Here is a 12,280-nt window from a genome sequence, read left to right on the forward strand (position 1 = left end):
TGAGCTTGACTGTAAACAGGGAGGTGCCATAAGACTCTGTTGGCACGGTCCTGCCATTCCCTGCCCATGGCTCTGCTGCCTGCAGCTGTCCCTGCCTGCAGCTGGGTCTCTGTCCCCACGCCTCCTGCCTGCAGCTCACAGCCCCCACCCCATCAGAGCTGGGTGCTCAGCTCTGCCCTGCAGACACCTCCTGGCAGCAGAGCTCTGCCCAGGGGCAGCTCGCTGGGGGCACGTCCTAGAGCCCCGCTCACACAAACCCTGCTGACACTGCACACGGCATGTGAGGTGGTGGAGCATTCTATGGGCTGAGGGGCAGGAAAAGGACTTCCTGTGGCCTTTGTAAGGCTTAGATGTAAAAGCCTCTATCCTGAAATAGCAGACTTTATTTCTATTCTCACTGAGGCAAAGAGAAAAATGTAAGGAGAGAGTAAAAGTGAACGAGGAATTCTCAACTTTATCCCTGCTCTTTTAAAATCCCCTTGAATACATCCTGCTTGCACTGTGGAGCTGTGAGCAGGCTGCCCCAGGCAGCAGCCTCCCACCAGCAGCAGGACCCTTCCCTGCTGGGGGAGCTCCTTCCACCCGCAGCTTCTCCCATGCAAATTCCCATGCAAATATCTCTAGTGGTCTATGCTGGGGAAGGGGAAGACACCAAGGGTTGTACTGTGGAAGACATCAGCATTGCGGGAGGTGCACGGAGGTGCCCAAATCGCTCTGTCACTGACTTTCTGGGAGCAGCTCCCTCTCACTCCCTGCCCATAGCTCTGCTGCCTGCAGCTATCCCTGCCTGCAGCTGGGTCTCTGTCCCCACACCTCCTGCCTGCAGCTCACAGCCCCCATCCCACCCGCTGGGTGCTCAGCTCTGCCCTGCAGACACCTCCTGGCAGCAGGGCTCTGCCCAGGGGCAGCTCGCTGGGGGCATGTCCTAGAGCCCAGGTCACACAGACACTGATGACACTGTGCAAGGGGTGTTAGAGCTTTCTATGGGTTGAGGGGCAGGAAAGGGACTTGATGGGGGTCCTTGTAAACTTCCTTCTCATGCCGAGTAAGTCTCAGTCTCTTCTTGGAAAGAACAGCTTCTATTTCTATTCCCAGTGAGCTAAAAGAAGAGAAAACTGAAAGCAGAGAATAAGGAAAGATGAGAGTTCCCTTTGAAATTCCCTTGGTGTGCTGTGGATCTGTGAGCAGGCTGCCCCAGGCAGCAGCCTCCCACCAGCAGCAGGACCCTGCCCTGCTGGGGGGGCTCCTTCCACCCGCAGCTTCTCCCCGCAGCGCCCTGGGCAGCTCCCTGGGCAGGCTGAGTGCTGAGTCTGGCAGGCGGCAGAGGCCCTGCCCCGGCACACAGCCCCTGGGGCACAGCAGGGACCCTGCTCTGCACCACAGCCCTGGACACCCCTGCCTGCACCCCCGGCTTCTCCTGCTTCCAGGATCTGTGGCTGCATTGCCCTCCAGCCAGAGACTTACTGTGGTCAGGGCTGGGAATTCTTCTCCCCAGTGAGCTCTGGGCATGCTGCCACTTCTGCCTGCTTTTAAGCACTGTGTCTCTGCAGGCAGTGCCCCCAGCCCTGCTGCGCTGTGCAGAGGAGCTGCTCCTGGGCAGAGCTGTCTCTCTGCAGCGCTGCCCGCTTGCCAGGAGCTCCCCTTGGGCCCAGGAGCCCGGCCCAGCTCAGCAGCAGAGGCCCAGCCCAAGGCCTCCCTTGCTCTGCCCCCCACCAGGCTCCCTGCACATGGCCCTGGGGCTGCAGGGGAACCTGCTGGGAAACAGCCTGAAGGACTCCCTGGGCTTCCCTCCCTCCCCTGGCACACACACTTCTTGACAGCAGGCTTATTTCTCCTTTTCCAGAAGGAATCAATTTCTTTGTCCTGTCCCTTTGTCCTGTTTACAAGCACAACTCACAGCCCACTTGTGCCCCAATGCCCATAGCCTAGGGCACAGGCAGGAGCAGCTGGATCGCAATCTGCTGTCACAGGGCTGGGACATCGACATCTGACGAGGTGTCGGGAGATATGTCCCTCAGCTTGGGGCATTGTGCTGGATAGGGACATTGGATGGGGTGATGAATAACAGAGTATTGTCCTCCATTTGCAGGAGCAGCTCCTCTGTGGGATGGGCAGCAGCTTGGGGGAGCAGTTTTGGGTGAAGGTCAGATGAGAGTCAGTCAGGGTGACAGTGTGGTCATGCTGAATGGGTGCAGATTCTTCAGAAGAGACAACTGGGGATGATCAACAGGGATTTGCCCTCAGCATGAAAGAAGCTGCCCGGATGCGTCAATCTCTTCTATGGATTGGGAAGCAGATTGGGGGAACCCTTGTGTGTTCAAAATGTGCGTTAGTCAGGTGACAGCATGGCAGGAGGTAAATCTCTGAAGGCAGGCTAAAGAATTGGGCAAAGTCTTTTTTCTGTCTTTTTCTGCAAAGTCTCCTGTTGCAAGGACTTTTGGGGCTGTGCCAGGGGGAGCAATGGCAAGGCCGGGGGATAAGGTAAAGGCCCAGCTGAAGTGCATCTACACCAATGCACGCAGCATGGGTAACAAACAGGAGGAGCTGGAAGCCATCGTGCAGCAGGCAGGCTACGACTTGGTTGCCATCACGGAAACGTGGTGGGACCAGTCTCATGACTGGAGTGCTGCGATGCCTGGCTATAGGCTCTTCAGAAGGGACAGGCAGCACAGAAGGGGTGGCGGTGTGGCTCTCTATATTAGAGAGTCTTTCGATGTTGTAGAACTCGAGGCTGGGAATGACAAGGTCGAGTCCCTTTGGGTTAGGATTGGCAGGGACAACAAGGCTAGTGTCCTGGTCGGGGTCTGCTATAGACCGCCGAACCAGGATGAGGAGACGGATGAGGAGTTCTACAGGCAGCTGACAGAAGTTGCGAAATCTTCAGCACTTGTACCCGTGGGAGACTTCAACTTCCCTGACATATCCTGGAAGCACAACACAGCCCAGAGAAAGCAGTCTAGGAGGTTTCTGGAGAGCGTAGAAGATAGCTTCCTGACGCAGCTGATTAGTGAACCTACCAGGGGTGGTGCCCTGCTAGACCTTCTCTTCACAAACAGAGAAGGACTGGTGGAGGATGTAACTGTCGGGAGCTGTCTTGGGCAGAGTGACCACGAAATGGTGGAGTTCACTATTCTTGGCGAGGCCAGGAAGGGAACCAGTAAAACCACTGTATTGGACTTTCGGAGGGCTGACTTTGGGCTGCTCAGGACACTAGTTGGTGGAGTCCCTTGGGAGGCGGTTCTGAAGGGCAGAGGGGTCCAGAAAGGCTGGGCGCTCTTTAAGAGGCAAATCCTAATGGCGCAGGAGTGGTCTATTCCCATGCGCCCAAAGATGAGCCAGCGGGGAAGAAGACCAGCCTGGCTCAACAGAGAATTGTGGCTTGAGCTTAGGAGAAAAAAGAGGGTTTATAATCTTTGGAAAAGTGGGCAGGCCACTAGGGAGGACTATAAGGATGTAGCGAGGCTGTGCAGGGACAAAATTAGGAAGGCCAAAGCTCGTCTGGAGCTCAATCTGGCTACTGCTGTTAAAGATAACAAAAAACGCTTTTATAAATACATCAACACAAAAAGGAGGACTAGGGAGAATCTCCATCCTTTACTGGATGCAGGGGGAAACTTAGTTACAAGAGATGAGGAAAAGGCAGAGGTGCTCAATGCCTTCTTTGCCTCAGTCTTTAGCGGCAAAAACAGTTGTTCTCTGTATACCCAGTACCCAGAACTGGTGGAAGGGGACAGGGAGCAGGATGTGGCCCTCACCATCCACGAAGAACTGGTTGGTGACCTGCTACGGCACTTGGATGTCCACAAATCGATGGGGCCGGATGGGATCCACCCAAGGGTACTGAGAGAACCGGCAGAGGAGCTGGCCAAGCCCCTATCAATCATTTATCAGCAGTCCTGGCTATCGGGGGAGGTCCCAGCTGACTGGCGACTAGCAAATGTGACGCCCATCTACAAGAAGGGCCGGAGGGCAGACCCGGGGAACTACAGGCCTGTCAGTTTGACCTCAGTACCAGGGAAGCTCATGGAGCAGATCCTCTTGGGAGTCATCATGCGGCACTTGAAGGGCAAGCAGGCGATCAGGCCCAGCCAGCATGGGTTTATGGAAGGCAGGTCCTGCTTGACGAACCTTATCTCCTTCTAAGACAAAGTGACGCGCTGGGTGGATGAGGGAAAGGCTGTGGATGTGGTCTACCTTGACTTCAGCAAGGCTTTTGACACCGTCTCCCACAGCATTCTCCTCAAGAAACTGGCTGCTCTTGGCTTGGACTGGCGCACGCTTCGTTGGGTTAGAAACTGGCTGGATAGCCGGGCCCAAAGAGTTGTTGTGAATGGAGCCAAGTCCAGTTGGAGGCCAGTCACTAGTGGCGTCCCCCAGGGCTCAGTGCTGGGGCCGGTCCTCTTTAACATCTTCATCAATGATCTGGATGACGGCATTGAGTGCACCCTCAGTAAGTTTGCAGATGACACCAAGCTAGGTGCGTGTGTCGATCTGCTCGAGGGTAGGAAGGCTCTGCAGGAGGATCTGGATAGGCTGCACCGATGGGCTGAGGTCAACTGTATGAAGTTCAACAAGGCCAAGTGCCGGGTCCTGCACCTGGGCTGCAATAACCCCAAGCAGAACTACAGGCTGGGAGAGGAATGGTTGGAGAGCTGCCAGGCAGAGAAGGACCTGGGAGTGATGGTGGACAGTCAGCTGAATATGAGCCAGCAGTGTGCTCAGGTGGCCAAGAAGGCCAACGGCATCCTGGCTTGTATCAGAAACACTGTGACCAGCAGGGCTAGGGAGGTGATCGTCCCCCTGTACTCGGCTCTGGTGAGGCCGCACCTCGAGTACTGTGTTCAGTTTTGGGCCCCTCGCTACAAGAAGGACATCGAGGTGCTTGAGCGGGTCCAAAGAAGGGCGACGAAGCTGGTGAGGGGCCTGGAGAGCAAGTCCTATGAGGAGCGGCTGAAGGAGCTGGGCTTGTTCAGCCTGGAGAAGAGGAGGCTCAGGGGTGACCTTATTGCTCTGTATAAGTACATTAAAGGAGGCTGTAGCGAGGTGGGGGTTGGCCTGTTCTCCCATGTGCCTGGTGACAGGACGAGGGGGAATGGGCTAAAGTTACGCCAGGGGAGTTTTAGGTTAGATGTTAGGAAGAATTTCTTTACTGAAAGGGTTGTTAGGCACTGGAACGGGCTGCCCAGGGAGGTGGTGGAGTCACCATCCCTGGAAGTCTTCAAAAGACATTTAGATGTAGAGCTTAGGGATATGCTTTAGTGGGGACTGTTAGTGTTAGGTCAGAGGTTGGACTCGATGATCTTGAGGTCTCTTCCAACCTAGAAATTCTGTGATTCTGTGATTCTGTGAACTGCCAGGGGGTGACAGCAAGGACAGGCTCCAAAACAGAAATTTATGGTGGAGATGGAGGTATGGTTTTAGCAAGGGCAGAGCTCACCTGGAAGTGGTGTTACCAAGAAAAGTCAAGAGCAAAGACAAGAGCTTCTGCTGGAGCTAAGGCTCAGATTTCTCACCCAGCTCACCCAGGGCTCGTCCTGAGCAAGGCAGCCACGAACCCTTCCTGCCCTCCTGCCTGCCCCACGCCGCCAGGTGGCTGTAGCAGTGGGGACCCCCAGCCAGCCCCTCGATGGGGCTCTGCCAGCCCCTCGCCCTCCCCTCTGCAGTGACGTCATTGCTGCCCAGGGGGCTCTCTGATGCGCGGGATGATGTCACAGTGCCTGCCGGCCAGCCCTTCTGAGGGCCAGTCAGGCTGCTGCAGTGGCAGTGACCTCACTCCAGCCCCCTCCCCACGGCCTGCCTCTCCCCTTCCCTCTCCCCTGTCTGGACCCCAGGGACAAAAGTCAGTGTTATGCAGCAGCTTTGCAGTGGTGGCCTCCGTGGTGGTTTTGCCAGGGAGGACATCTGCCCATGTGCCAAAAGGACCTACTACCACCAAGATGCATTTGGTGTTTTGAGCTGTCACTGGCAGAGGTCTTGCAAAGTCTTTCTGCAGTTGTGCCCAGGGACCTTCACTCCATTGGTCCTGGGCTGGGACTTTCACTTCAGCTGAACCTGCGTCGGTCATGGCACAAGCAAGACGCCTCTTACAGCTGCTCTCTGCATCTTCCTTCATGGTAGGGCACCACTCCGTGTCCTTCTCTCTGGTCACAGTGTTAGTCTTAGCTCACGGATGAACCAGATTTGATCTGCTTGAGTCTTCTGAGGCCCAATCCGAGGCCTATTGCCTGCTGCACCTACAGCACAGTAACTATTACTTTTCCTTACTATGCTGAGTGACCTGATGAGTCTGTTCATATTAATGCCTTCTAATTTCCCTAGTTGGAAGAGGACATATTCCCAGACTAGGACAAGCTGCTGGGCTCTGCCACAGCCACTCACAGTCACCTGCTATTGAGTCTTTCAGCCTCAGGTTGTCACACGTAACTCAACATGAGTTTCTTAGGGTCTCAATGGCCATTTCAAGTGTAGTTAACTCCAGCAATCCACTGGCAAGTGTGCCAGGATGCATGGTGCATTCCCACAGGAATCCCTCGCAGAACCTACAGACTTGTCCAGGCTGTAGTCTTGAGTTCCCAGACTGCAGTGGCTGCCTTCCAATGACTGTGACTTATGTTAGACTCATAGAATCATAGAACCATAGAGCCATGTAGATTGGGAAAGACCTCCCCCATCATTTGGGTCAGGCCAAAGACGACAAGCTAACAAACTCTGACCTGTATACAGCTTCTCCTGATAAATTCAGCAGTGGCTCTGTGTTACCTTTGTTTCCTCTTTAACTGTAACTTCAGCAGGAATAGTTCATGTTGGTACCATGGCACAAGCATACAGAGGTCAGTGTCCCCTGCTGTGTCCCGTTCTCCTCTGCAGCAAACCCTCAGAGGCCTTCAGCCCCTCCGTACCATTCCTGGGGGTCTTCAGGCATCTCCTGCCACCCCAGGGCCAGGGCAGCCTGCCCTGACCTGCTGCAGAGAGAAGAAGGTTTACTATTCCTGTTCATTAATCCACTGAAAACAGGTCTCAGAGAAAGAAATTGCTCCAGCCTCATTTATTTTGATTAAATACAAAGAGCCTTTTTTTTACTGAAACCATAGGTCACACAGACAAGGGAATAATCAGGTAGAAGAAAGTGAAGGGCTTTTCTGTGTAGACAACATTACAACAAGGACACAAAGGAAAAACAACCAAATAAATCAACAAACACCAAAGAGAAAGGCAAGAGTGCCTGTCGTGACATATGCTGGGAGTCATTTGCAGAAAAAGGTAGACAGCCTGTGGCCACAGATAAAAACCCAATCAACAGTTTCCATATTGAATCCCTGAGATCCTGGTTCCTCATGCTGTAGATGAAGGGGTTCAATACTGGAGGCAGCACTGAGTACAGAACTGCCACAACGAGGTTCAGGTTTGGGGAGGAGATGGAGAGTGGCTTCAGGTAGGCAAATATGACAGTGCTGAAAAAGAGTGAGACCACGGAGAGGTGAGGGATGCATGTGGAAAAGGCTTTGTGCCGGCCCTGCTCAGAGGGGATCCTCAGAACAACCCTGAAGATCTGCACATAGGACAGAACAATAAAAACAAAGCATCCAAAACCCAGAAAGGAAGTGAACGTGAGAAGCCCAGCTTCCCTGAGGTAGGAGTCTGTGCAAGAGAGCTTGAGGACGGAGGGGATTTCACAGAAGAACTGGTCCACGGCATTGCCTTGGCAGAGGGGCAGGGAAAATGTATTGGCAGTGTGCATCAAAGCATAGAGAAAGCCACTGCCCCAGGCAGCTGCTACCATCTGGGCACAAGCTCTGCTGCCCAGGAGGCTCCCGTACTGCAGTGGCTTGCAGATGGCAACATAGCGGTCATAGGACATGATGGTGAGAAGGAAATACTCTGCTGATATCAAGAAGATAAATGAAAAGACCTGTGCAGCACATCCTGTGTAGGAGATGGTCCTGGTGGCCCAGAGGGAATTGGCCATGGCTTTGGGGACAGTGGTGGAGATGCAGCCCAGGTCGAGGAGGGCAAGGTTGAGGAGGAAGAAGTACATGGGGGTGTGGAGGCGGTGGTCGCAGGCTACAGCGGTGAGGATGAGGCCGTTGCCCAGGAGGGCAGCCAGGTAGATGCCCAGGAAGAGCACGAAGTGCAGGAGCTGCAGCTCCCGTGTGTCTGCAAATGGCAGGAGGAGGAACTCGGTGATGGAGCTGCTGTTGGACATCTGAGACATCCTAGAGAAAGGGATGATCCAAGGAAGAAAAGACAGTGATAATGAGGAGAGGGATCTCTGAGAAAAAATTAATCCATCTCTCACTGAAAATCCCTACCTCTATGTAAAAATGCCTCTCTCCTGAAATAGCAGACTTTATTTCTATTCTCACTTAGGCAAAGAGAAAAATGTAAGCAGAGAGTAAGAGTGAACGAGGAATTCTCAACTTTATCCCTGCTCTTTTAAAGTCCCCTTGGATACATCCTGCTTGCACTGTGGAGCTGTGAGCAGGCTGCCCCAGGCAGCAGCCTCCCACCAGCAGCAGGACCCTGCCCTGCCAGGGGGGCTCCTTCCACCCGCAGCTTCTCCCCGCAGCGCCCTGGGCAGCTCCCCGGGCAGGCTGAGTGCTGAGCCTGGCAGGTGGCAGAGGCCCTGCCCCGGCACACAGCCCCTGGGCCACAGCAGGGACCCTGCCCTGCACCACAGCCCTGGACACCCCTGCCTGCACCCCCGGCTTCTCCTGCCTCCAGGAACTGCGGCTGCATTGCCCTCCAGCCGGAGACTTACCGGCTGCAGGGCTGGGAAGTCTTCTCCCGCAGGGAGCTCTGGGCATGCTGCCACTTCTGCCTGCCTTTAAGCACTGTGTCTCTGCAGGCAGTGCCCCCAGCCCTGCTGCGCTGTGCAGAGGAGCTGCTCCTGGGCAGAGCTGTCTCTCTGCAGCGCTGCCCGCTTGCCAGGAGCTCCCCTTGGGCCCAGGAGCCCGGCCCAGCTCAGCAGCAGAGGCCCAGCCCAAGGGCTCCCTTGCTCTGCCCCCCACCAGGCTCCCTGCACATGGCCCTGGGCTTCAGGGCTCACGGATCCTGGAAGGCAGCAGGGTCCCTCCTGGGGAAAACACTTGCTAGCAGACAAAGCAAACACTGACTGGCCCTCTCTAAACACTGTGCTGACTGATTCCTGCAGCAGCAATTGCCCTACCTGTGTGCAGGGCTATGGGACGTGCCAAAGTTCCTCTCTGTTGTTCAACTTATTTCTCAGTGAAGTGGATGATGTAACAGAGTGTACCTTCAGCAGCTTTGCTGATGACACAAAGCTGGGAGGAGTGGCTGATACCCCAGAGGCCTGTGCTGCCATTCACGCTGGAGAGATAGGTTGAGAGAAACCCCAAGAAGTTCAACAAGGGCAAGTGCAGGGTCCTGTCTTCTTCCTAGGGAGGAAAACCGCCAGCACCGGTACAGGCTGGGAATGACCTGCTGGAGAGCAGCTCTGCAGAGAAAGACCTGGGAGTCCCGGGGGACAGCAGGCTGACCATGAGCCAGCAGTGTGCCCTTGTGGACAAGAAGGCCAACGGGATTCTGGGTCCATTCAGAAGAGTGTCGCCAGCAGGCCAAGGGAGGTGATCCTCCCCCTCTACTCAGCCTGTACTGGTGCTTAGGGTTATTCCTCACAGGGAAGGAGACACCACCTTTTCTTTGTGATGTCAAATGCATGAGAATCCTGACAGGGTCAGAAAAGTGGTTAGGAGGGAGAGGAAGGTGATTGTCCCCTTCTACTCTGTTATTGTGAGACCCCACCAGGAATACTGCATGCAGGCCTAGGGCCCCCAGCACAAGAACCATGTGGAGCTCTTGGAACGGGTCCAGAGGAGGGCCACTCAGATGATCAGAGGGCTGGAGCACCCCTCCTATACAGGAAGGTTGAGGGAACTTCCCCGCTCTACTCTGCGCTGGTGAGGCCTCACCTCGAGTACTGTGTGCAGTTCCGGGCACCACAGTATAAAAAGGACATGAAACTGTTGGAGAGTGTCCAGAGGAGGGCTACGAAGATGGTGAAAGGCCTGGAGGGGAAGACGTACGAGGAACGGCTGAGGGCACTGGGCCTGTTCAGCCTGGAGAAGAGGAGGCTGAGGGGAGACCTCATCGCAGTCTACAACTTCCTCGTAAGGGGGTGTCGACAGGCAGGAGACCTTTTCTCCATTAACACCAGTGACAGGACCCGTGGGAACGGGGTTAAGCTGAGGCAGGGGAAATTTAGGCTTGACATCAGGAGGGGGTTCTTCACAGAGAGGGTGGTTGCACACTGGAACAGACTCCCCAGGGAAGTGGTCACTGCACCGAGCCTGTCTGAATTTAAGAAGAGATTGGACTGTGCACTTAGTCACATGGTCTGAACTTTTGGGTAGACCTGTGCGGTGTCAAGAGTTGGACTTGATGATCCTTAAGGGTCCCTTCCAACTCAGGATATTCTATGATTCTATGATTCTAACTGAGCTTGTTTAGCTTGGAGAAGAGAAGGCTCAGGGAGACCTCAACAGGAGAGGGAATGCCTGTTTACATGTGTTGATAGCAATAGGACAAGGGGGAATGGTTTTAAACTAAGATGGGGGAGATTTAGGTTAAGTATTAGGAGGAATTTTTTCACTCAGAGGAAGGTGAGGCATTGGAACACGTTGTACAGAGAGGCTGAGGATGCCCCGTCCCTGGAGGCATTCAACGCTAGGCTGGATGCATCTCTGGGTAGCCTGCTCTAGTGGTCAGCAACACCTGACAGCCACTGGACTTTGTCAGATTTGTCAGGAAATGCTGGAATATAACAGGGTAGAAGGGAGGTATCTTTTTCTCAGGAGAAGAAGGCAAACCCCTCATTTCTCTCCCAGGTTGCTTTGTCTCTTTGCTGCTGACCTTATAGGACTTCAAATGTCATGTGTTGATGTCACAGGGGGTGCACTGCATCACCAGGATATCATCACTGGAGCAGTGGCAGTGCCGGCACTTCCCTGCAAGGCCTGGTCCCTGCTGGGCACTGCTTGGGTGCTCCCCAGCGCTGTCCTTCTGTGGCCACGAGTGGGGTCAGCAGGCAGCAAGCTTGCACTGGGCGACCCTCGCTGACGGGTGGAGGAGCAGGGGCACCTTGCAGAGGAGCTGTGGTTGAGGAGCCAGGGCGGGCATCCCTTGTCCTGAGCTGAGGGCCAGCAGCAAGTGAGATGGAGGGCTGCTGGAGGGTGACCATGACCTCTGGCCTGACTTCCATGTTCCCAGTGCTCCTGCAGCTCTCCTCCAAAGGTAAGGGTGTCAGGAGCCCCTTCGCAAGGGGTGGCCCAGGGGCTGTCAGCTGTCCAAAGCTTTGGGGGGAGGCTGGACAAAGCTGTTGGCTGCTCTGAGAGCCCTGCCTGAGTGTCCCTCTGAGTTCAGGGGACAATGTGTCAGCCAGGACTCCTGGGTCCTGACGCTGGGGATGCCCTTATCTCTAGGGCATCTCTAGGCATGCCTCCTTGGGGAACACCCAACTACTCGAGAACACTGCTGTCAAGAAGAGTGGGTACCCATGTGAGGGAAGGAACCCCAGAGATCCCTTCAGGCTGTTTGCCAGCAGGTTCCCCCTGAAGCCCCAGGGCCATGTGCAGGGAGCCTGGTGGGGGGCAGAGCAAGGGAGCCCTTGGGCTGGGCCTCTGCTGCTGAGCTGGGCCGGGCTCCTGGGCCCAAGGGGAGCTCCTGACAAGCGGGCAGTGTGGCAAATAGACAGCTCTGCCCAGGAGCAGCTCCTCTGCACAGCGCAGCAGGGCTGGGGGCACTGCCTGCAGAGACACAGTGCTTAAAGGCAGGCAGAAGTGGCAGCATGCCCAGAGCTCCCTGCGGGAGAAGACTTCCCAGCCCTGCAGCCGGTAAGTCTCTGGCTGGAGGGCAATGCAGCCGCAGTTCGTGGAGGCAGGAGAAGCTGGGGGTGCAGGCAGGGGTGTCCAGGGCTGTGGTGCAGAGCAGGGTCCCTGCTGTGGCCCAGGGGCTGTGTGGCGGGGCAGGGCCTCTGCCGCCTGCCAGGCTCAGCACTCAGCCTGCCCGGGGAGCTGCCCAGGGCGCTGCGGGGAGAAGCTGCGGGTGGAAGGAGCCCCCCTGGCAGGGCAGGGTCCTGCTGCTGGTGGGAGGCTGCTGCCTGGGGCAGCCTGCTCACGGATCCACAGCACAACCGGAGTGTATCCAAGGGGTCTTTGTAAGAGGATAGTCAGGGCAGGGGTTGGCTGCTTCAGTCACAGATTTCCTCAGACTCTGCTTTCAGTTTTCTCTTCTCTGGCTCACTGGAAAACTAAGTAAAGGCTCT

General features: G+C 55.5%; 2 protein-coding genes and 1 long non-coding RNA gene across 5 annotated transcripts in view; 1 reads left to right on the forward strand and 2 right to left on the reverse strand.

Moving 5' to 3' along the window:
- The window catches only part of LOC137846775 (uncharacterized), a 174,139-nt gene that overhangs the window by 71,369 nt on the left and 90,490 nt on the right, over positions 1-12,280 (reverse strand). The window lies entirely within an intron of this gene.
- The window catches only part of LOC137846765 (coiled-coil domain-containing protein 81-like), a 227,518-nt gene that overhangs the window by 64,363 nt on the left and 150,875 nt on the right, over positions 1-12,280 (forward strand). The gene's annotated exons all lie outside the window — the stretch shown is intronic.
- Positions 7,078-8,701, reverse strand: LOC137847076 (olfactory receptor 14C36-like). Its single transcript, XM_068665331.1, has one exon. The coding sequence runs from the start codon at positions 8,210-8,212 to the stop codon at positions 7,154-7,156; it is 1,059 nt and encodes a 352-aa protein (XP_068521432.1). The 5' UTR covers positions 8,213-8,701; the 3' UTR covers positions 7,078-7,153.

Source organism: Anas acuta, chromosome W (assembly GCF_963932015.1).
Source record: "Anas acuta chromosome W, bAnaAcu1.1, whole genome shotgun sequence".
NCBI lineage: Eukaryota > Metazoa > Chordata > Aves > Anseriformes > Anatidae > Anas > Anas acuta.